The sequence below is a fragment of the Dasypus novemcinctus genome, chromosome 20, assembly GCF_030445035.2.
Source record: "Dasypus novemcinctus isolate mDasNov1 chromosome 20, mDasNov1.1.hap2, whole genome shotgun sequence".
NCBI classification, from domain to species: domain Eukaryota; kingdom Metazoa; phylum Chordata; class Mammalia; order Cingulata; family Dasypodidae; genus Dasypus; species Dasypus novemcinctus.
In genome coordinates this window covers 49051230-49071741 of record NC_080692.1, presented here as the reverse complement: position 1 = coordinate 49071741, position 20512 = coordinate 49051230, and the positions used below count along the sequence as shown (strand labels likewise).

Genomic DNA, 20512 nt, shown 5'->3' with positions numbered 1-20512 from the left:
TGCCGAGGAATGGCGCCGCCCACACTTCGCGAGCCGCTAACGACAACAGAAGCAGACAAAGAAACAAGACAACAAGACGCAGCAAATAGACACAGAGAACAGACAACCGGGGGAGGGGGGGAATTAAATAAATAAAATAAATCTTTTAAAAAAAAATGATTTTTTATCATTTCAAAAGATTTTAAATATCTGTTGTATTTGATTATTTCTAAAGTTATTATATCATTTTCTTATTAATTTCACTGGTTATTTTGTCAGCTTCACTTTGGAGAGGTTTAAGATCACAGAAGGGTCCCAACAGTGGTGGGGGAGGACCCCAGGTACAGGGTGTCAGTGACGGGGGGGATGCATGGGAAGAGGTTCACCTGGGGCATGCCTCTAGGGCCTATGAATATATCCAAGTGTTCAGTGGGCATTGTCTCTGGGGGTGGATATCCACACAATAACCAAAAGAATATTGAATTCCCATCCTGGGGAGTTCTGCTACATTCTTTAATAGGACAGCAAGAATCCCTCGAGTGCAAGGGCAGTGCCTAACGAAGGAAAACAGATCATTACACCAGGCCCTTGATACTGATGATTGTACTTATGAACCTTGTCTTGTGAAACTGAAACTTAGCCTAGTATTACAGACTGCCTAAGAGTTATCTCCTGAAAGCCTTTGTTGCTCAAATGTGGCATCTCTCTAAGCCAAATTCAGCATATAAATGCACTACCATCCACCTCCCCGCCCCGTGTGGAATATGATTCCCAGGGATAAGCCACCCTGGCACCGAGGGATTATTACCAAGTACCAACGAGCAATGCATCTGGAAAAAGACCTTGACCAAAAAGGGGAAATGGCAAATACAAATGAGTTTTTATAGCTAAGAGATTTCAAAGCGAGTCAGGAGGCCATTCCAGAGGTTACACAAGTATCAGTAGGATCTTATTGACTGCCACAGTAAACAGTGCCTCAAACAGAGGAGATCTGGAGGGTTCTAGAGACATCCAGAAACTATAAGCAGGGCAGACAGGTCAGGGATTCAGTACCCTGCCAGTGGGCCTGACTTTGGAATTTATGCTCCCCAGTGTAACAGTTAGACTCATTTATAGGTTCTCTACACATGGCTCTTCTGCCCCCTCTTATTTGAACCTATAATTAGCACTATACTTGATTAATATAAGTCCCAGAGACTTAAATCTTTGATCCGTCCACATGGCAAGTGAGTCCTGAATTTCAGCAGAGTTGCAACACCTATTCTCCAGTTCACTGGACTCACCAAGGACAACTAACAAGGAGATGATGATGGACAATGATCAGCCCAAGGAACAGACAGAGTCTGCAACTGCAAGCAAGATAGTTCCATCCATCTGCCCCATGGGATCTATGCCCCCTCTCAATTAGAAGCAGAGTGGGCATCACCATTCCCAAATCCTCAAGATTGGGAAATGAAGAGTGGACAAAAGTATACTTATTATTTCTACTATAGACTTACTATTATTCTAGCAATGGAAGAACTTTTATCATTGATATAAAGGCAGTGGCCACCAGAGGTTCTGAGGGATGGGAGAGGGAAGAATATGTGTAATATGGTGACCTTTTTTTGGACATTGCAGTTGTCCTGCATGACAATGCAGTGACATACAGGCCATTGTATATTTTGTCATAAGTTACAAAACTGTGTGAGACAGAGTGTAAACTATGATGTAAACTGTAGTCCATGATTAGCAGCAATGCTTCAATGTGTGTTCATCAATCGTAACAAATGTACCACACTAATGAGGGCTGTTGTTGATGGGGAAAAATGTGGAGGGGGAGGGAGTGGGGCATATGGGAATCACTTGTAGTTTTTATGTAACATTTATGTAATCTAAAGCTCCTTTAAAATAAAATTTAAAAATTAAATAAAGCTAGGAATCTTTGTGATCTAGTTACATAACCACTCTTTGTTAAAGAAAAAACGTCACTGTTTATTATTACAATCAATTACAGGCTAATGGCAGCCTATAGAGGGTTTTTGGCACATGGCACTAGAATTTTCCACTTCTAGGAGAGCCTCTCAAAGCTCCCGGTTGCTTCTGGAGAAATGGGGGTCCCAGCCCTTCCTCTGCTCAGATACAATCAATAGCTGAAGGCTCCAAAAGTAAAAGAAATCACTTAAGAGGCAGAGCACCTGGGGAGAAGACTACTTAAGGGCTAGCTGAGATGCCTGATACCCTTACTGCTATTAGTTGTTAAAAATGTGGCTACAGCTTTGAGGCTGGTTAGCAAGTGGTAGAAAAACCCAATTTAACCAAACAATCCATGCCTTGTGAGGGTGTCAGAAAAAGAGTTCACAGAAAATTACTCTCATTTATTAAGTCCTTTTTTAACACCAATATGCCAGGAAGTGGGAGGATGGGTGTGCTGGTTCTAAATCCATGTGTGAATTCCCAGGGCTTCCTTGGAGGCAGTGGCAGAAGCAGAGGCAGATCCCTAAGGTAACAAGGGCCTGTACCCGAAAGTCCTGTATTCAGAGGCAGGGAGTGAGTGGGGAGGTGTCTGTATGATGAAGGAATAGAGCAGTGACTCTTCGTTCTTACATTTCTTGTTTAGTGGGAAATTTGTAACATTCAAATTCTCCTAATTGTTAGTAAAGGTTACTAGGGCATTTGACACTGGGTCACTTTCTGGGCCTTGGCCCTGCTCTCCTTCCAAGCTGCTACAGACTCACAGAGGTGTGGGTGGTGTATCGTCGTACATGAGCTAACCCACCCTGCATCCCCATTTCTCGCAGGGATGGGTAGATTTACCTACATATTGCTATTTTAAAATACACTTGTGCAGAGACAAAACCTGTAACATTTCATGGTCTCGGGTTAGGAGGAAGGAAGTAAGGGTGTGTCTCATGTTCAGAAGCCTGGGAGTACACACCAGTCCCTTTAAAGCGTGGCACACCCGGGGCCAGAGCAGGTAGAGTTTAAAATAAAGACAGGAACCAGGGGTGCAGGGGCCCCAAACGTCTAGAAAGTGGGAGAGGCCTAGAGAGAAGAGGAAGTCATCCTTCAGCTCAAGAAGCTCCAGCTCCAAAGAAGGCACTGGACAGCATCTGAGTTACCTGCCAATATATCCAGCTGTAAGATCTTGTCACAAACAGTTGGTCCAACGCACTGGAGAGCCGTGAACGCCAAAACCGCTCAGCTAAACCAGGCTTTGGCAGAAAATGAGGGATGTGCCAGAGCAGCATAACCAAAACAGGGTGTCAGCTGAAAGCACACTACAGAGCCACACGTTCTATTTTAAATCCTCCAAACCTGGAGTGTGTTGGCCCAGAGGATCTCCCCGGCCATGGACTTGGGGCAGGGGGCAGTGGATAGAAGCCCCCGCGCTCAGGGTTCTGCTCTGTTATCTGCTTCATTTTACCTAAGGCTTTGCCAGATGACGCGTGGAACGAAGGAGAGAGGGCAGTGCTGCAGAGCCAGGCGCTACGGCATGTCCGGAGAGGGGTGAAGTCAGCTAATTTAGGTTCCTTTCAGTGATTTACAGAAGATTCCAAAACAAGCCTAGCTGGATTCTGGGGGTGAATCTGTTGTGAAGAGCCCCTCCAGCGGGGCCTGGCATGCAGTGCGGGTCCCCAGGACGAGAGCACCTTCAAGGGCCAAGGCACAGGCAGCTGGTGGGTGGAGCTGAAAGGGGCGATCTGAAGCTCAGCTCCACGGGCAGGTTTTATAAGCAGAGCTATTCCGTGCAGTGCCCACATTCGACCTTTAACGCCCCTGATGACTGACACACGCTCATTCCTTCAGGCCACGGGCTTGGCCGCTTCAGCACGTGATGAACACTTGCAGGGAGTCTGCTTGCTCCACAGCTGATCCTCGTCCTCCCAGGAGAACAATGCCCCCCAGAATCTGCCTGTCAGCCTTGAAGACTGCAGCGCACCGTCGGGAAGCGGCTGTGGCTCAAGCAAGTGGGGGCTCCTGTCTACCATACAGGAGGTCAAGGGTTCGACGCCCAGGGCCTCCTGGTGAGGGCGAGCTGGCCCATGTGGCGAGCTGGCCCACGCGGAGTGCCAGCCCACGCGGGAATGCCACCCTGCGCGGGAGTGCTGCCTGGCACAGGAAAGCTGCCCCGTGCAGGAGTGCCAGCCCACACTGCGAGCTGGTGCAGCAAGGATGACACAACAAGAGATACAGAGGAAAGAAAATAAGAAGATGGAGCAGGACAGGGAGCTGAGGTGGCGCAAGGGAGTAATCGCCTCTCTTCTACTCCGGAAGGTCCCGGGATTGGTTCCCGGAGCCGCCTAATGAGAATACAAGCAAACATAGAAGAACACATAGCGAATGGACACAGAGAGCAGACAAAGGGGGTGGGGGAGAGAAATAAGTAAATAAATCTTTAAAAAAAAGAATACAGCACATGGTGGGTAGACCTGCTCCTGGGACGCTGATGGCACCACAAACAAGGTCTCTGAAGGTGGTGGTCCACGAGGTAGGACTGAGTCCGAGGCCTAAACCAGGGCGCCTCGTCCAAACAGGAAGGGGCACCTGCACCGACACACACGTGGAGAGCGGCCAGCGCCGAGGCAGAGTGCGAAGACCCAGGCCTGCCGACAGCGCCAGGGGCTGGGGGGAGGTGGCTGCCCGCAGCCCTGGGCTCTGGCCCCAGCCTGGCTGCGCTGCCACTCCGCCCTGTGGAAGCAAAGCCCCAGAGGGACTGCCTGTGCCGGTCATTTTTCACTCTTTTTTGTAAATAAAATTCCCCCGTAAATAAAATTCAGGCATTCTCATAATCTGGAATAAAAAAAAGCAGAACTGAACTAATATTCAACAAGAAGCTTAAAAAAAGGAAAAAGGACCCCTTTGTGGAAGCCCGTGAATCAAAGGTAAAATTACAAGTAATGAGGAAAATCAGGTGGTTATTTACTCTGTACTTGTGTGGGCAGAGGTTTAAGCTAGGATCCTGGAAGTGTAAGGTCTACATCAAAGTGATCTAAGGACCGAGAGGCCTTTTCATGCTAACAGAGAGACTGCTTCATAAAGCACTCAACTTAACTTTTCAAGGCATGACTCACCGTGGCAAGAATGAGGTCTCCTCCCATCTCTCCTCCTGCCAGGCCCTCAAGCCACCGCTGTGAGACCCGCCGTGTCCTGCCGAGCACGCCCTGCCTCCCTGGCACACTGGAGGCCACTGGCATATGGCAAGGCCACCGCGCCTGGCTCTCACCAGGGGCCACCCCGGCAGCCACGCTCCTGGTCCGCCACTACGAGACGCAGCACAGGGTCAAACGCACGGGCTCAGAGGGCCTTGGGACACGGAGCTGCCCAGTCGCGCAGAGGACCGCCTCCACAGCGTCATGGCGAACGCCTTTCTGCGTTTACCACCGTCACGAAATCACAGGACGTCCCTGGATTTCCAGAGATTGCCCAGGTTCTTCTGCCTCTAAACAGGACAAGCAGAGCAACACCCCCGGGCCGGGCTGGTGGGGGCCGAAACACAGCCTGTTCCAGGCTCGGGGGCTTCCCCACTTGGGGGGCCCCACTTTCTAATTTGCACAAAGGCTCTTCAAGGACTAGCGGTTGGCTTTCTCAAACTGCCTCTGGGAGTACCCATTTGTCAGAAAGCAACAGAAAGGGTCATCTGTCAGCTTTAGTCTTGATAAAAATGTCCCTGGCTTGCACCCCGTCCACCTCCCGCCTCCACGGATGCCCTGGGAAGTAGTCTAGTCCAGACTGACTTTGGTGAAGGGCGGTGGTTGAAGCAGTTTTAGCTCCAGAAGTGAAAGGGCAGTGGGACTGGAGTGTAAACAGGAGGCGGCGGGGCTCAACACGGGGCCGGAGGTGCGGCGGGCGCCCTGTCCTGCGGGCCCAAGGGGGCCCTGTGAGACTTTAAACATCGTCCTACAGAGAGGAATGTCACTGAAAGGGAACCGGACAGGATGTGCCTCTAGGGCAGCCTCGCTGGTGCTACCACGGCACAGGGAACCCTGGGGGAGGTCAGGTGGGGGTGAAGCCCGAGGGTCAGTTTTGGGGTGGAGGCTGCCATAAAACGGGCTCGCGATGCCATCTGACAAATGTGGGTATTGAAAAATGAGGCTGGACCATAAAAGTCACTTTAGAAGACCTGAGGAAAAGAATCTGAGCGCTTAGAACCGCTGTGACTGCACCCCGGACCCCAGCTTTGTGGCTGCACGGCCGCCCCGACCCCCAGAGTGTTTGGGGATTAAGGAAACATCAGGAGAAAAGCGGGGAAAAGCGAGCCACAGTGTGTCCCCATCTTCATCTACGGACCGCTGGTGAATTAAGACCCCAAGTTCACTCACAGCAGGGGTCTCCCTGGGGGTCCATACCTGCGGCAGAACTTGGGAACCTGTCAGACACCCGGTGTTCACCCATCTTGCCCTGGCAAGTCTCCCAGGGGTGCAGGTGCAGACTCAAGGTCAAGAACCCCGAGGACGAGCACGCGACTCCCTGCCCACCTGCTTCCTAGTTGCTCTTCCCCCTTCTTGTTAAAATTTCTCTGCGTTGCACAGCTGCGGTCCCCATCTGATACGGGTGAACCGTGCCCCCAAAAAAGCTACCGAAGTCCTAGTCCCCGGTGCCTGCGGTTGCAGCCTTATTTGGAAACAGGTCTTTGCGGGTGTATTCGAGGTCACGCTGGATTCGGAGGGGCCCAACCCAATACGACTAGTGTCCTCGTAGGAGGAGGGGGCTCCCCGGGAGGCAGCGGCAGAGGCCGGCGTGCTGCGTCCGCAGGCCCGGGGCGCCCAGGGTGGGGGCGGGCGCCGGGGCTGGGCGAGGCAGGAAGGGGTCCTCCTGCAGGTCTCAGGGGAGCCTGCCGGTCTCCATGAGGCTAAGACGAGGCGCCGCAGCTGCTCCCGGTGCGCAGCTTGTGGCACTTGGCCGGCGCGGCCCCAGGAGCTCAGGTGTCTAAGTCAGGGCCCTTCCGGGCGCACCGCCTGCCTCTGGGTCCACGCTCCCCGGGCTGCGCGGTACTGTGTCCTCCCCACTGCTCGCCGTCAGCTGTTGGTGCTGCCCCTTGCCCAGAGCCCCCAGGGCCACGCCTGGGGTCCAGGCCAGCCGCGGCCTGTGCAGTCCGTCCGCATGCTCGCGGGGACAGCCTGTCCTTCACTGGACCACTCACTGCACCCACTACCCAGAAGAGGCCCAGCGTTTGCTCCAGGTCGGTGTCTCTCTAGAAAACTAGAAAGGCAGGGTCTACCGGCGTGAGCGCCCCCCGGGCTGGGGCGGAGCGGCCCTCAGGCCTCGCTCCTGCCCCCCTGACCCAGAACTACCAGGGGCCCCGGCTTCAGGACCTGCACTTTCCAGGGACCTGAATTCGAGAGCTGCTGCTGAAGCTGCAAAGTCCTCCTGACGACAACCAACGGACCTGCCGGCCACGTCACTGTGTCCCCCGGGTTGCTACGTTTAAAGCCACCACCTCACAGCTCTTGCCTACGACCATGGTGGGATCATTTCCACCTCGCTTGGGATAAACGTACAGAACTGATTTTTAAACCCTGATTAACGCGATCCTTTTTCTTTTCCCCCACACTTCTAGGCTTTAAGGTATGCAGAAGACATCCCTTTGGCTATTTCTGCTGTGTGTATTCACTTGTAAATTGTCAGTGTTTACTTTGGCTTCAAAAATACTTCAGCGCAGACTTTCAGGTGTAAAAAGAAAACACCAAAATAGCTGTCAAATGTTTAACTACATTATTTATAACCGGTGACTCTCCTCCGTCAGGACTAAAATATGTCCTGGCTTTAGCTATGGAAGCTCAACTTACTCCCCCAGGAAAGACTGTCCCAGAGCCCCGTTCCACTCAGCCACGCGCCCCAAAAAGCCCACAGACAGATACACCCACTGTCAAAATAGTTCCTTCAGAGCACATGATTTAGTAGAAGCAGAAGGAAGTCAAAAGAAAAGCAATTTTTCTTACTGCTACAAGAGAAGCATCTATTAAGCAACAAATAAATGGCAAGTTTTCCTAAAATTTGCTAGCATTGACTCTTTTCTCAAAACAATTTGTGTTCATCTTTATTTTGCTTCACACATACAAATCTTTTTTATTTTTTAAACTCTAAAATGGGGCTGGCTAATTAAATTTTAAAGCTTAAAATTTAAGCTTAATTCTAAATTAAGCTGTGTAATGGAAAACCAGACCACACACACATGCTGAAAACTATGAAGATTACTAGCCTTGGGTGGTTCGGCTGTGTAACACTCTTAACCTTTTATCTTAAAAAGATATTACCCAATTCCATTTCAGAGATTCATCTTAAGAAAATAATTTTGGTACATGTTCATAGAAGGGATATACATTGTCTCATTCTAGCTGGCAGAAAAAATGCTTTATTTTAATTTGAAAGGTCCTACTTAATATTAGTAAACTTTGCCCTCTTTTGGTGTAGTTTGATGAGTTCTAATAAGTGTATAGTTGTCTAACCACCACCAAAACAGCGCTGAGCTGTGCTGCCCTTGAGTTGCCACGTGGCTACTGAGCAGATGAAACATGGCTAGCTCAGCTGCAGGCGTGCTATTTAAGTGCAAAACACACCAGCCTTCAAAGACTTTAAAAACAAATGTAAAAGACCTTATTAGTAATTTTTATAAAACTACATGGTAAACTTCTACTTCACATATATTGGGCTAAATATAGAGTAATTAATTTCACCTGTTTATCCTTTTTCAATGTGCCTACTGGAAAATAAATTACAAATGTGGCTCACATTATATTTTATTGGGCAGCTGTGATACAGAAAAAACAAAGAGCTTCCTACCGCCCCTTCCCAGAAGCTACCAACTCCCCAACTCTAGACTCTGGCAACTACTGAAATGATTTCTGTCCCCAAAGTTTGGCTCTGGGTGGATTTTTTAAAACATTTTTTTGTTTTGCATTTTCTAACTTTCCACAATTATCTTGTACGGTTTTTAGTAAAAACAAAACACATTTTAACTTATTTGTAAAATCTTCTGTCACCCGATGTCATTTCCATGAACCAGCTCCAGAGCTGGTTGTGCATAAACGCGTTGTGGTAACTGAGCGTCTCCCCCAGCAGTGCACGAGCGGATCAGAACTGCAGCGAGCGGCCATGCAGCCACACAGCACCTGCTACAGACCTGCTGGGGGCCCTGCCGGCGGGGAAGTTAGAGGGAGCTGTCGCTGTGCCAAGAAAAGGCTGCCTAGAGGCGTCAGCTCTGCAGGGAGAGCCACTTAGAGGCGGGAGGGGGGCAGGGGCCGAGCTGTGTCTTCTAGAACGCCACGCAGGCGCCTGCTCCCCAGCCAGGCTCCCCTCTAATCAAACTGGCGTTAATTACTGTTTCACTCTGCGCTCGGGCTTCCTGCTCCTGATTTCACAGCCGTTCCTCCGGTACCGTAGACCGTTCTCCTACTTTTCCAGAATGGAGGGAACAAAGGGGCGACTCCTGCCTCGAGTTCCTCCCTCTGGGTGAGCCTGGGAGCCCACGCCAGGCTCCCTGCCCCTCAGCCGCACACAGGGCTCCTGAGAGCTCCCGCCCTAACTCCGTCTTGCGCTCCCACCCCCTACCCTCTGCGGCCCCTAGAGAACTGCAACCCAGGTCTTGCACGTCAAACATGTTATTACCGACCGATTCGCCGAGAGGCAGGAAAATGCCAACTCTGCTCTCAGCCCGTTTTCTGGGTTCCTCTGCATTTAGAAGCACCCAGCGGCCTACATCCGCCCCATTCTAAGTCCCTAACATTTCTGATAGAAAACTTCCCATCAAGAGGGTCTGTCTACGCAACTTTCAGGGGTGTCTGCTACAGTCGGCTGAAAAGCTGCTGAAAGCAGTGGACCAGATCGGCTTGGCTTTCAGTGGGGTCTACTGGCTGGAGAAAGGGCTCCAGATGCAGGCATCGCCAGGCAAGGCTTTCTCCCCGAGGACCAGTCCCGGTGACCCTGGACTCTGCTGCCTAGCAAGGCCCGTGGCAGCGTCTGCCGCTTCGGTGGCGGCATCACCCTCAGCTCCAGTGGTCTCTCTCCCTGTTCATCCCGTCTGTAAAGGACTCTAGTAAGAGGATTAAGACCCACCCTGGGCCACGCCTTACCGAAGTGATCTAACCAAAAGGGCCAGTCTAATTTAATCAAAAGGTGTAGCTGGGTGGCTGAGCAAGCACTTGCTTCACAGGTACGAGAACCCAGGTTCAACCCCTGGCACCTCAGAAAAGGGAGGTCCCCCAGACAACAGGTTCACACCCACAGGCACTGGATTAGCTCCCAGGACATTATCTTCCCTGCGTTCCTCCAAGCCTCAAACTACCACAGGGTCCGAGGGCACCATCTGTACCTGTGGCGCCTAAGTGTCCAGACTGGATGACACCCATTCCATCAGACCCCTGCCTAGTCGCAATGCATCGTTCCTGGCCATGTCCACCTCCAACTGGGGAAGGCACTAGAAATGGGAACACCTCCAGTGCAGATCCCATGCGTGTGATTCATGAGAAAGAATGCCGGTGTGGGTGGTCTTCAGGGCTGCTGGGACCCCAGAGGGGTCTGAGGGCTGGGAAGCATTGGGGTGGACTGGAGGCCAGGCAGCGTTAGGGTGGACTGAGGCTGGGCAGTTAGGGTGGACTGAGGCCGGGCAGTGTTAGGGCGGACTGAGGCCTCGACAACATTATGGACTGAACTGGTGGCCAGGCGGCGTTATGGATTGACTTGTGTGCCCGCCAACATGTGCATGTTGCCCCCAGTCCCAAGAAGGTGACCCTATGTGCAACCAGGACCTAGTTGAGATCATACAGGAACAAGGGAGCCCTAAGCTAATCTAACTGGTGCCCTTACAAGAAGAGGGCATTTGGACAGACAGAAGGACAGAGGGATAACACCAGGAGTGCCAGCAAGTCACCAAACACTGAAAGAGACAGGAGACAGCTCTTCCCGCGGACCTCGGTGGAAGCATGGCCCTCCTGACACCTTGGCTTGGGACTTCCAGCTCGAGACCTGTGAGATGAGAAGCCCCTGCGGCTCTTTAAGCCACTCCGTCACAGCAACCCAAGGAACAAGCAGGTGCCTGCTGGTCAAAGAAGACGCCACCAGGGAAAGCGAGGACGGAGGCTCCAGGAGAGTGGGGTGGGCTGTCAGGTAACACACAAATGCATGGATGGTCATTAAATGCACACAAGATTTAAATACACAGGCAGGGTTGGAAACCAGTCCATGTCTAAAATATTAAAGTAATACAAAGGGGCAAGGGTTTCAGTTTCCTCAAGTATGGGATGAAAATAAGCCATTTATCAACATCCCCCATGCACCATTTCTTTTTTTAAAAATTTTTAGGAGGTAGTGGGGATTGAACCTGGGACCTTGTACATGGGAAGCAGGCACTCAACCACTGACCTACACCTCTTCTTCTATCATTTTTTTTTTGAGGTACTGGGGATTAAACCACGGACCTCTTATGTGGGAAGCCAGCACACAACCACTGAGCCACATCGGCTTCCCTGAGTTGGTTTTATCGTTGTTGTTGTTGTTTTTTAAAGATTTATTTATTTCTCTCCCCTTCCCCACCCCCACCCCGGTTGTCTGTTTTCTGTGTCTATTTGCTGCGTCGTCTTCTTTGTCTGCTTCTGTTGCTGTCAGGGGCATGGGAATCTGTGTTTCTTTTTGTTGCGTCATCTTGTTATGTCGGCTCTCCATGTGTGCGGCACCATTCCTGGGTAGACTGCACTTTCTTTCGTGTTGGGCGGCACTTCTTACGGGGAACACTTACTTTCGTGTTGGGCGGCACTCCTTACGGGGACACGCCTGCGTGGCAGGGCACTCCTTGCGCGCATCAGCACTGCGCATGGGCCAGCTCCACACGGGTCAAGGAGGCCCAGGGTTTGAACCCTGGACCTCCCATGTGGTAGACGGATGCCCTACCCACTGGGCCAAGTCCACCGCCGGTTTTATCGTTTATTTGTTTTTGTTTTTGTTTTATCAGAAGGCACCAGAATCGAACCAGGACCTCCCATGTGGGAGGTGGGCATTCAACCGTTTAAGCCACATCTGCTCCCCTCTTAATAATTTCTAATCTTTATTAATTACAAAAAAGATCCTATTGTATAGATGTAGCAAAAAGGATTTCCCCTGCTAGCAGTAGCAGGCTGCAGGGCCTAGAAATCCATAGGCCCTCAATACACAATTGTTGAATTAAAAAACTGAGAACTACAGAAATGATCTAACCAAGAGAGAGGAGAGGGCTATAGGTTCCCCATATTTGATGGGGTATAAGGCACTATCAGACCTGGCCTAAAGTGTGTACAAGTCTTTTTTTTTTTTTTTAAAGATTTATTTATTTCTCTCCCCTTCCCCCCCTCCCCCGCCCCAATTGTCTGTTCTCTGTGTCCATTTGCTGCGTGTTCTTCTTTTTGTCCGCGGCACAGGAATCTGTGTTTCTTTTTGTTGTGTCATCTTGCTGCATCAGCTCTCTGTGGTACGGCACCATTCCTGGGCAGGCTGCACTTTCTTTTGCGCTGGGTGGCTCTCCTTACAGGGCACTCTCCTTGCGCGGGGGACACCCCTGCGTGGCACGGCACTCCTTGCGCGCATCAGCACTGCGCATGGGCCAGCTCCACACGGGTCAAGGAGGTCCGGGGCTTGAACCGCGAACCTCCCATGTGGTAGACGGACGCCCTAACCACTGGGCCAAGTCCACTTCGCTGTATGAGTCTTGACAGTAGGAAGTTAAATAGGAAAATCTATATGGGTCTGTGAGTGACAACTGAAAAAATGATTTGCGTAGAGTTTTCCCTTAAGAGATGGAGAAGCGCCTGACTCCCTTATGCAAAACCTGACCCAGGGGATTCAATCAAGCCTAAAATGACGTTTACTTAATGTCTACTGGAAAGGGTGTTGTAAAGATCGAATCTGCAGCTTAAAATAAGAGGCAGTTGTGGCAAAAGGGTGATCATGATTTTTAACCCATACCCTGGGGTAATTACTTAGCATTTGAAAGACTAGCCAAAAGGTCACACAAACAAAAACCCAGGCACTAACTTTCTGTCTGATCAACACCAGAGGGTTGCTCTTTAACTTAACAGCATCGGGAAATGAACTTTCATTGATAAAATGGTGTTCAAGAAGGACAGAGACTGCCCCTCACCACTCTTGAATGAACTCAAGGTAAGAATCTGTCTGTCCAGTTTCTCCATCTTTCAGAATGGTGCCCTCCGCTGAAGATTCCTACCAGTCCTGTTTCGGATACTTTGGAGGAAACTTTTGTCACCCGGCTCTGACAGAACGTAGGCTGACTCTAGGATGCTAGGTTACTGTCACGTCTGCCCCCGGTGAACCTTTCTTTCCTTCACTGTGCTACCCAAATGCTCAAGAGGACGGAGCACAGGGCCTCCTAGGGCAGCTCTGCACAACCCAACTCTGCCTCGGCAGAAAAGCTTTGTGCCTGCCCCGTCCTACCGGACGGCCACTAGCTGAATGTGGTCACCGAGCCCAGGAAATGTGGGTGATGTGACTGAGAACCAAACTTTTATTTAATTTCAATGTAAAACTGAATAGTCACACATGGCTCGTGGCAATCTGATTGGACAGCACAGTTCTGGAGCTTACAGGAGAAGCCTGTGTGATGTTTGTGCCAGCTCACCCTTCCAGCTTGCAGGGGTGGCGGGATCTGGCTGCTTTCAGGGCAAGGCCTGGCAGGAAGCTGTGCGGGAGGAGACCTTCAGCTCTCCTCCAGGATCCCCGTAGAGGACGTTATCAACCCGCCTTTCGTAAACAAACCAGCTGATACCAGTGCTCAGCAGCAGCAGCAAGGCTACAGATCAGGATGAGACACACGACTCAACACGGGAGTCCTCGTGAAGATAAACGGCCACGCGTGCTAGAGAACACCTGGCGTCGGTCTGGTAGACGCTGAACACATTGAACTCTGCTTACAGCCAAGTACGCTTTTACCCCATCTTAAGTATGAGAGCTTAAATAGGTCTTGTCTGCTTGGGAATGTCCCAATAGAGCATAGAAAAGGAGCATAGCACCCTCTCCCACCCTCCTACCCCCAAAATAAACGCTATCCGTGCCAGCTGAGAACCTGGCTTGGAAAAGGTTGTTCTTGTCACAATAATTCTTATAAAACAAAACAAGCTCTGGCAGTAATGGGACTTCCTCTTTTTTTGTTGTTGTTTAAAGGGCATCACTTGTAATATGTTACAATTCTATTTATGGCAGTCTTTGCCCCCAAGGCAAAAAATACATGATATGTAAAGCAGCCTTAAAACATGTAGGGGAGAAATAAACATGAAATTCATGATCGTGATCATGGCATGAGAGGAGAAAGAAAGAGGTCAGGGAAAGAATAAAAGGGGTCTTGAGTTTGTCCGTGTTTTATCTCCTTAAAAAGAAATGACTGGGAAGCGAACTTGGCCCAGTGGTTAGGGTGACCGTCTACCACATGGGAGGTCCGCGGTTCAAACCCCGGGCCTCCTTGACCCGTGTGGAGCTGGACCATGCGCAGTGCTGACGCGCACAAGGAGTGCTGTGCCACACAGGGGTGTCCCCTGTGTAGGTGAGCCCCACACGCAAGGAGTGCGCCTCGTAAGGAGAGCTGCCCAGTGCAAAAGAAAGTGCAGCCTGCCCAGGAAAGGCACCGCACACACGGAGAGCTGACGCACAAGATGACGCAACAAAAAGAGACACAGATTCCTGGTGCCGCTGATAAGGATAGAAGTGGTCACAGAAGAACACACAATGACTGAACACAGAGCGGCTGGGCGGGGGGGGGGGGGGAAGGGAAAAAAAAAAGAAATGATGAATCAATATGGCAAAATGTTAAGATTTGACCAAAATGAGTTGTACAGTATATAGGTTTGCTACATCATTTTCTCCAATTTTATGTGTTCTTATTTTAACACTTTATTTTTGAACTCTAGCCTTACAGAGAAGTTGCAAATTCAGTACAGGGCATCCAGGACCCTCGCCCACCCACCCCAGCAGCGAGCACCTCACGTGAGCCTGGGGCGGGGGTCAGCTGGGACAGCCCTACCAGCTAGCATGAAGACCCTCCCAGATTCCCCAGGTGAGGGTCCCCTGTTGCTGTTGTGGTGACTTTCCCCTGCTCTCCTGGCGGCTGGGGCAGATCTGCAGTCTTGCCTTCTTTCATGACCTTGACACTTTTGAAGGATACTGGTCAGTCGTCATGTCAGGTGTCCCTCAGTTGAAGACCGCCTGGTATTTTCTCATGAGTAAGCCGACATCATGCGTTTTGGCAAGAATACCAAAGAATGAAGCTCAGTGCCTATCACAGGGGTCATCAGGTCTTTTTTTTTCCATTCTTAAAATATCTCATAACTTTCAGAAAAATTTTTTTAAAATTTCTAAATAAAACTTCTAAATAAAAACTTCCCATTTACAGATTTAGGTTTCAAATCCCACCAAGTTAATAAATTGTAGGACCAATTTTTAAAGTAACCATTATTACTGACTTCAGGCCTGAAACACTGTAAATTCACAAAATATCATTTTTTTAAACATTGAGGCATTATTATAAGTGAACTGCCTCAAGAAAAAGGTAATGCTGAGCCAATTTATACTATTAAGATAAAATAACTTACCCAAGAGAAGCTAGACCAGTCAAACTAAGGCTCTAAGCAAGAAATTAACACCAGTACTATTATTAATGAGGACCACTAATTAAAAAGAAGAAGAAACACCCGATTCGCTACATTATCTCTTAGAAGCCACACAGCATCCTAAGGACAATGAATCATTGCTGTTTCTATGACGCCTTAGGGGGGAAAAATCCAAATGTTTTCAATGATTATTTTTCTGGAGTGGGAGAAGAAGGTGAAATTCAGGGATTTTCACAGAGTTGTATATATTTAAAATGAAAAAAAAAAAGTATATAGAGAAAGAAAGATACAAATATGGAAAAATGGTAAAAATAAATAAAATTTCAAGTTTTCTTGGAGTTTGCTCCCCTTTTATCTTCGGTACCACTCCAAACTTTAGTAGTTCAGTCTGAAAAATCATTTTTTCCTTCTTAAGTGTTTCTATTTAGTTCAAAGCATTCCATTTCCATGGATAATAGTAAAACCTAGTTTTCCTCTCCCTCCCCTCCAGCGGCATGGAAAGAACATTACTGGGAATTTTCTTCCCGGTATCCTGAAGGCAGCCATGGTGTTCTGAGGGGCAAAAACAGAAACTGGATTCCGAGAAGCAGAGAGAGGGGAGACGGTCTCTGGATGGACAGAGCGAGGAGAAGGGGCTGTCAGGAAGGTACTGCAAGTAGGGAAGAGGCTGTCAAGACAGACATTTAGGGACAAGGAGCTCCAGTGAACAGAACTGATGTCAACATGTGGGCCTAATCTCAGACACAAAACAGAGGAAAACGGAGGGCGTCAGCAATGTGCACCGCCAATGTTCTCACGTCCCTCCCTAACCTCAGGGATGACCTACTCCCCTTTACTATTAGGACAACCGACCCCTCTGCCAGTGCCACAGACCCCACCCATCTTCCCTTACACTCTTAGCTCGTTTTCACGGGGAGGGGGGGGGGGGTGGAAACCAACTCTTGGAGTCTTCCCTCCCCTTTCCCGCTCAGGCATGTCTCAAGCACAGCCGACACCATTTCCACATCTTCCCCTCCCGTTCGCTCCTCACCCCAGGACAGTCTGGCTCCTAGCCCACTAAGGCACTGATGCTGTTTTCCTTAAAGACGACCAATGATGCTCACACCGCCAAGTCAACCAAAGTCCCCAGTTTGTTTTTAAGCCTCACCAACTCTCCCAGTCTACTCTGAATCGCCTGAAGAATGCCTGATAAATGCGCACCACCATCCAAGTACACAGGGCCTCAAGCACTTCAGCTGGTTCACGGGATAAAACCCAAGCTCCCCGATCCCGGTGAACCCCTCCAGCCTCACCATGCCCAGCTGAGGCCGCCCACTCCCCTGCCCTTCACTGGGCAAACGTCCACTCCTTCATAAGTACTCGCATCAGAAGTTACTTCAAGAGACCCTTAACTGGGCTGAACAGTGCCCCCCACGATCACGTCCTCCCAAAACCTCAGCCTGTGGCCCCACTTAGAAGCAGGGTGTCTGCAGGTATAAGCAGGTAAGGTCAGACGTGGTCAGAGTGGACCAGGGGAGGCCCTGAATTCAAGTCTGTTGTGTTTGTAAGGGACAGGAGAGGGAGAGTCAGACAGGCGCAGGAGGACTACGGGATAAGCCCCCGGAGAGACTGGAGTGAAGCGGCCCGCGCTCCGGGCACCCAGGCGGCGTCAGCCCCCAGGAGTGGGGAGGAGAGGAAAGGAGCGGGCTTCCCGCGGGGCCAGGCCAGTCCTGCTGACACCTTGCCTTGGACTCCCCGCCTCCGGAATAGGGAGAGAACACACCCCTGAGGTTCTGAGCCACCCCGTCTGTGGCCACGGTACGGCAGCCGCAGGAATCAAACGCGAGGCCTTTCCTGCGCCGCCCAGTCCCGACTGTGGCCACGGGAGGCACCCCTTTTGTGTGCCCACTGCATTATTTCCTAAGTTCTGCTGCTGCACTCACCACCCTGCCCTAGGGCACACGTCTGTGTCCAGCTCTGCTGTCAGGCCCAACTCCTCAGGACTGGAACCATCTTGGAAGCCCACAGGAGGAGCGGGAAGTAACGGCCATCACATCGTCCTTCTGTCCTCGCATGGGAACCTTCCCCGTGGGATGGTAAGAGGCAAGGAGACTAAGCCTGTGGCTTGCTGACCCTTTCCTCCCTCCCCGTCCAAGCTTCTGGTTAAGGGGGTGGGGGTTTGCCATGGTAACCAACTGCCACAGAACGCGGGCTTCCGACAGTTGGGCTTCCCATCCCGGAGACTCTGAGGCTTTCTAATACCCCCGTCTGCGCCTTGGGAGTGCGCAGCCACCAGAGCAGGGCCCGGCAGAGACGCCAACTTGTGCGTGTGTCCCTTCTGCCCCCACAGAGCACCACAGGAAGAGCTGGATGTGAGCAGCGGCAGCAGGTCTGGGAGGGTGGGCAGCTCAGGGGCTAGGGCCTCGCTGGAAAGCAGCGTGGCATCAGCTAGCAGGAGCCTTTGATCCCTCAGTCCCTCTTACAGGAATGGAACGAGAGGCACTGTAACTCAGGACTGAGGGGCCAGGAGTTTACCAGCCATTTATCGAAACTGTCACCACCAAACGGTCACTGACAAGGAAGTAGTTAAAAATCACAGAATAGCCAGATATGGGTTTACTGTCTGGTTATGCCGCACAATGTAACAATCTCAATTTTAGCAATGATTTTGATACACATGTACGCATTTTTGTGTATGTGGGTACATCTGCGTATGTTTACGTGTATGTATACATATGTATTACATAAAGAAAATAGGTGCTGGGAGCCTTTTATGGTAGTTAACGTTACCTCTGGTCACAGTGGTCTTTATTTTCGCTTTTATACCTTTCAGTATTTTTCTAATTTTATGCAATCATCTTGATTCTTGAATGGTTGCAGGTGGACATGCTTAGTAGACAGTTTTATTATAAAATGAAGTGGGTTTTTAAAGGGAGATGGCTGCCTGGTCTGGCCTGGTCTGTCTTTCCTTGAAGATTACAAAAATAGAATGAACTATCCCATTAGGGACAGAAAAAGGAGCAGACGATGCTATAGCTAACGTGCCATGGGCCTCTCCTCTCTCCCCACCCACCGTTTTCTTCCTTCTGAAGCTTCCTGAAGCAAAGGAGACGCGGCTGCGGGAGGCAGGCCGCGGCCTCATGGCGTCCTCCGACAGCGGCTCCGCCGACCAGGACAGCAGCAGCTCCGCATCCACCCTGAGCCTCTCGGTAGCCTACTTCCCGTGCGAGGACGCCTTCCTGGAGGAGGAGCCGGCCCCCCAAGATGACAAGCCCCCTGAGGGGCTTTCGCCTTCCTTCCTCCCGCCCATCCAAGGGACCTGGTGGACCAAAACCACAGGGAGACCCGTGGGGAGACGAGACCAAGATCGGGACGAACCAGAGCAGGTCTGCCAACTCCGCATCACCCTGGCCTGGGACGTGGACATGGACTCGTCGGCAGATCAGGGCCTGGACGGAGACCACCCGTGGGCGGACAGGTCCCCAGAGGCGGAGACGCACCTGACCCTCAGCAAACTGGACAGCCTCGTGCAGACGCTCGAGGAGTTCCTAGAAGGTCAGAACGACGACGACGACGACACATCCGTGTCCTGCAGGTCCGCTGCGGAGGAGGAGCTGCCGCCGCCCAGCGGCCCCCCGCCAGATGCGGCTCAGGCCGGCTGTCAGGAGCCGGAGTCCTGTCAGGACGTACCCAGCGTCAGGCCGCCAGGAAGCGCAGGCGCCATCCAGGCTCCCCGCCTTCCTCCAGGGCCTCGGGAGCTGGAGCTGGCTGAGGTGAGCCCCAGCCCGAGGAGGCACTGCAGGGCAGGGCAGGGGTGGGCCCCGGGGCTGTGGAGCACGGGGCATGCGCCCTGCTCAAGGCCAAGACCCCGCACCTGCAGGGCGGGAAGCGGGAGAGGCCGCCAGGGAAGGAGCTCTCCAGGGCAGAGCCGAGGGAAAGCAGACGGTGGGAAAGCAAAGAAACGACCTAAACCTCAGGACCAATTTTCCCCGATATTTAAACTTTGCACTTACAACGGGGCTATTTTTGGTCAAAGGGTTTGGGCTCCATACACGGGTATGCGCGGTCACCGCTGCTGTCCAGGTGATGTGTCTAACGCACCACTCGTTTCCTTGGCAGGTGGTAAGTCAGAGGACAAGCACAACGGAGATCTCCTCAGACGCCTCCAGTCAGTCTGAAAACGGGGACCCTCCCGCCAGCCCGCGGGCCCTCTCCTGCCTGAACTTGGGGTGGGTCTTCCGCTGGCTCAGGCAGCAGGTCTTCTCCTCTCTCCCGGGAAGGCAGGACCCCGAGCAGGCCACCGAGAGCCCTCGCCGGCTGGCACAGACGAAAAGGTTCTCTCACAGAAGCAAGAGAGTCCAACCCCAAGAACCCCTCGGTTTAGGACACCCGATGTCACCAGACTTTTTAACGTTTTGATAGCCCCTGCTGCACAATCCCCGTGGGTTTATTTTTTCCAATAAACAAAACAAAACAATGCTTGTGATCCATGTCTTCCTCTTCCAGCTCACCATCTGAACTCAAGACGGAAATTTATTCTCAGAGAATTTTAAGGAGCAGTAGTCTTCACAACCTGAAGATATTGTTTTCTCTCTTCTCCCTCCTTCCTGTTGTGTTTTACTGTACTTTCACCTATTTTGTTCTTTGTATTTTAATCTAGTTTATCATTGAAGCCCCCATTTTGGAAGGCAGCGGTATAACCCGTCAGACTCCTAATGTGGCAGTATGGTTTTGATTGAACTTCCAGGACCGTGCAAGTGGCAGCTGGTGCTGAGTGTGTCCTGGGAGCTCAAGCCACAGCTCTGGTCCTAAGGGACCAGATGCTTCTAGTGTGTGTTGCCTTGGCTCCAGCAAGTGGCCCACTCTGGAGTAATGTGAGAACTGGGGATGGTTCTTAACTACTCTAATCCTAACTTTCCCCGTCCCTACCATGGCGAAGAGAACACATACCTGCTGGGTTACTGTGCAAATGAATGATATAACGCAAGCAA

At 51.1% G+C, this 20512-nt stretch overlaps 2 protein-coding genes across 28 annotated transcripts in view; one reads left to right on the top strand and one right to left on the bottom strand.

Moving 5' to 3' along the window:
- The window catches only part of PPFIBP1 (PPFIA binding protein 1), a 213418-nt gene that overhangs the window by 104007 nt on the left and 88899 nt on the right, over positions 1-20512 (bottom strand). The window contains exon 1 of one of the 27 annotated variants that reach the window (XM_071210224.1): positions 17465-17554. The exons of the other annotated variants lie outside the window; for them this stretch is intronic. The gene's annotated coding sequence lies outside the window, so the exon portion shown is untranslated. Of the gene's footprint in view, positions 1-17464; positions 17555-20512 lie in introns of those variants that run through there. 27 annotated transcript variants of the gene reach the window in all.
- Positions 18502-19998, top strand: C20H12orf71 (chromosome 20 C12orf71 homolog). The gene is made up of 2 exons (XM_004449314.3): positions 18502-19294; positions 19641-19998. The coding sequence occupies exons 1-2, from the start codon at positions 18662-18664 to the stop codon at positions 19938-19940; spliced, it is 933 nt and encodes a 310-aa protein (XP_004449371.2). The 5' UTR covers positions 18502-18661; the 3' UTR covers positions 19941-19998.